The following is a 3,512-nucleotide window of genomic DNA, read 5'->3' as shown; positions in this document are numbered from 1 at the left end:
CTTCGAGAACCACAATCAGTCTTAGCCTCTGAAGAAATTGACACCTAACCATCTAGAGAGTTTGCAGATCTCAAGAGTAATAGGCGGAGCGTACTAAACTTAGATTCTAGTGATGCTGAACCACTACCTAATTCTTCGGCTCTAGGGTTTTTCTCTTGGTGGATTTTAAACTCAAACCGCTCATAGGGGGTTGCTCAACAATCTTCTCAGAATCAAATGAAGCAGCCACCGGACAAAGCCGACGTGGGGTGGCTATTTATAGCGTCATCCTTCCCAGACGGGAAATGACCATTTTGGAAATGAGGTCCAGCCAATGGCCAACCGACATGTTCACAACGGTCGGATTTTGGAGCAACCGTACCATTACTTGAGAAACAAGTAGTGCTAACTCCTCGGTCCGAGGCAAATCTCCCGCGGCGAATAAGATCACAGTCTCTTGCTGGCAAGTATTTGCTCAGAGCACAAAGAGACTTCTCTCACAGCTTTCATAGGTTTGGGTTTAGCATCCGAGAATCAAAGCTTCAAAACGCTATACCCCTCTTAATAGTATGATGGTCCTATGACTCAATGAAAGAAGAAGAACAACGAAATAAATGCGACGTCTTCACTTCGTCTTCATTCTTCCTCGAACGCAGTCATTTGCTTCGGACATGCACCGAACCAATTGCTTCGACTTCAACAATTTTTAGGGGTCACTCTTGATAGCTTTAGCTTCAGTGATAATCTTCACTGCTACGCATGGAGATTATCTTTGTCGTTTGCATCAAACTCCTCGATACATCAGGAACCTGTTACTCCGTGTGCACTAGCAAACACATAATTCCCATCTGTTTATGTCAACAAACTCCAAAACATAAGGGGCCTATCATTGTAGCAACAAGGAGGAGAGGGCAAAGCGAGAAGGTGTGCCGGCTAAGCTGATGGAGAGGTTCGAGGAGATCTTGGCGAAGGAGGCATGCGTGAGGAGCTCGAACATCAAGGAGGAGAGGAAGGTGGAGAGGAAGGTGGAGAGGTTCAAACAGTTGATGGAGGCGACTAAGAAGAAGATCAAGCTCGAAGATAGGAAGGCCACGCTCGAGGAAAAGAGGGTGGTGATTATCGCCATTGCGAAGGACGTCAAGATGTTGACCTTGAATGTCGACTCTTTGGATGCCGGCGCTAGAATGATCGTGCAATCCGTCCGCTACCAATTGTTGCAGCGGCAGAAAGATGAGTTGACGGAGGCGGACGCGGACACGGAGGTTGCCTACGCGGCGGCGACGACACCTCCTTGATCGGGGAGCAGCTTGCTGGGATTGCCGGTCCGGCAGGGCAGAAATGCACAGAGTGCCAGACTGGTGTTCTTTTGGATTTGGGCATGTAAAGACTAAGCATATTTGCCTCTTTTTGGTTGTTCTTTTGGATTTGGGCATGTAAAGACTAACATATTTGCCTCTTTTTGGTTGTGATCAGGAATGCGCGATCCGGCGCGGGTGTGATCCAACACGTTGTGTGGATCAACGCATATTTGAATTTGAATTTACTGGCTAACATATACAGGATACGGTTGGATGGCTGCCTCCCGCATCTATATCAGTGGACTGGTCCCCTGTCCGCGAACGGATACGAGAGGAAATTTGCTGGTTGCTGCTGTAGCCATAACTTTACACCTAATTTATATGCTTTATTATGTTGCACGTTGCAGCAAAATACTCCAAAGACTCTCAAAGACATTACCATACCTTGCAATTGCATTTGTCATGAGTATCAGTTGTGTGCAAGTGAAATTAAAATGCCAGCTTCTCTCTCTTTTCTCCACTTTCTTTCGAGAAAGATTCTTCCTTCCAGATCCAATTAACATATGGATCCCTTGAATGGATAATGTAACAACCACGGATTCCAGGATTCTTTTCTCATGACTAGGCCGGCCTCGCTTCTCACTGTGTGCCGGACACTATTAAAAGTTTAAAACTTGGATAACTCAGGCGACTTGCTGTTGTTTATTCGATCAACTTCATCCAAACAGACAGAATTCTATCTACTATAATCTGCAATGCATCGCTGGGTTTCTTGGTTCCTTCAATCATAGACATAGAGAAGAGGGAACTAATACTACCCCCACCCCCATCACACCTACTAGATGATGGAGACAACAACGCCACTTGCTGGATGGATAGTACAAAGCAGATAAGATAATCCCGTCTTCCCCGCTGGATGGATTAGGCAAATGAGCCGCGCCACGTCATGGGCTATTAATTAACTGGTACTCCTAATTGGTCGTCATCATCATCGTCTCGTTTCGATCCGCGGCCGGCCGGCCGGCCGTGATCTGAACGTCTGATCTGCTAGTAGGTCCACCGCTCGTTCTCCTGGCCGTCTTCGCCGGTGGCCGCCGGCAGCTGCGAGTAGAAGTCCAGCTCGAAGCACCTCGCTTCCTCCTCCCTCCGTTTCGCGGCGTAGTAGTGGTGCGCCAGCGCCGCTCCGCCGAGCGCGGCAGCGACCGTGAACCCCGCCGCCTTGCCCCGCCGCCGGCCGCACGCCACCGAGGCGCCAACCGCCGTCGTCCACATCGCCCCTGCATCCACGACGATCAAAATCAGTACCTCGTCTCACATCACAACTACGTACAAGAACACCGATCGTAGATCACGGGAGGGAAGGGGGGACCGAAGGACCGAGACTGACCGACGGTGGCGAGCTTGTGCTGGTCCACCCAGGACTGCACCGACGAGCTCATCTTCTCCATCTCCGGTCGACGAGGTTCCTAATCTCTTGCAGTGATTGTCGGATGACTTTCTTTGGGAATGGGGAATTGGATGGGATCAGCGCGTCAGGTTGGTGGCGTATTTGTAGCTGCGCACCGCGCCCACTGGCTTCTATCGATCGTCAGCTAGAAGGAAAAAGATAAATGAAACCAGTGGCCCAGCCACCAGTTTCTGTCGCGGTTTGCTTCGTTGGGTTGCCTCTCTATTCGGAGGTAGCCCGAGGTTTTATCAGGTCCTTTTTATCCAGGTTGCTCGCCATCACACTGACACGTGGGACTTAAGTAGCGTGTCGGGACCACCGTCTGTATCACGAGTGCCCAGTGATAGCTTTAACAAACTGGTTATTCTTTTTCTTTTCTGAAAAAACAAACTGGTTATTTCTTAGACAAGTTGGACAACCTTTCACTGCTAAGGGTGCTCCTAATCACATACTCCCTCCATCCGAAAATACTTGTCATCAAAATGGACAAAAGGGATGGACAAAAGGGGATGTATCTAGAACTAAAATATATCTAGATACATTCTCTTTTATTCATTTTGATGACAAGTATTTCCGGACAGAGGGAGCAGTTGTGAACTCCTCTTCCCAATATGACATCTTCAACGCGGCTCATCAAATTGTCCTAAATATTTGAAATGAACTGTCCAAAACATTTTTAGGCCTTCAACGCAGCTCACCAAATCAGACCAGACTAATGTTTGAAATCCTCTATGTCGGCTCAAAACCGGGGAGCTCTTAGGAGCCCATACGTCTGCCAACTTCCAACA

The 3,512-nt window shown here is 48.5% G+C and overlaps 1 protein-coding gene across 1 annotated transcript; it reads right to left on the bottom strand.

Annotated features, from left to right (window-relative positions):
• Positions 1 to 1,951: 1,951 nt before the first annotated feature.
• On the bottom strand, positions 1,952 to 2,936 carry LOC119308486. Its single transcript, XM_037584615.1, has 2 exons — positions 2,665 to 2,936; positions 1,952 to 2,554 (listed from the first exon to the last, which is right to left on the bottom strand). The coding sequence occupies exons 1-2, from the start codon at positions 2,723 to 2,725 to the stop codon at positions 2,325 to 2,327; spliced, it is 291 nt and encodes a 96-aa protein (XP_037440512.1). The 5' UTR covers positions 2,726 to 2,936; the 3' UTR covers positions 1,952 to 2,324.
• Between the last annotated feature and the right edge of the window lie 576 nt (positions 2,937 to 3,512).

The sequence above is a fragment of the Triticum dicoccoides genome, chromosome 5B (genome assembly GCF_002162155.2).
Source record: "Triticum dicoccoides isolate Atlit2015 ecotype Zavitan chromosome 5B, WEW_v2.0, whole genome shotgun sequence".
NCBI lineage: Eukaryota > Viridiplantae > Streptophyta > Magnoliopsida > Poales > Poaceae > Triticum > Triticum dicoccoides.
Note: the sequence above shows the minus strand (reverse complement) of the source record. Positions and strands in the feature narration are given on the sequence as shown.

Bases quoted from the DNA above. Each gene is read 5' to 3' on its own strand.
- LOC119308486 (XM_037584615.1), bottom strand. From the start codon at position 2,725: ATGGAGAAGATGAGCTCGTCGGTGCAGTCCTGGGTGGACCAGCACAAG. The intron at 2,555-2,664 runs GTCAGTCTCGGT...TCGTGGATGCAG, and splicing joins GCACAAGCTCGCCACCGTCG to GGGCGATGTGGACGACGGCG.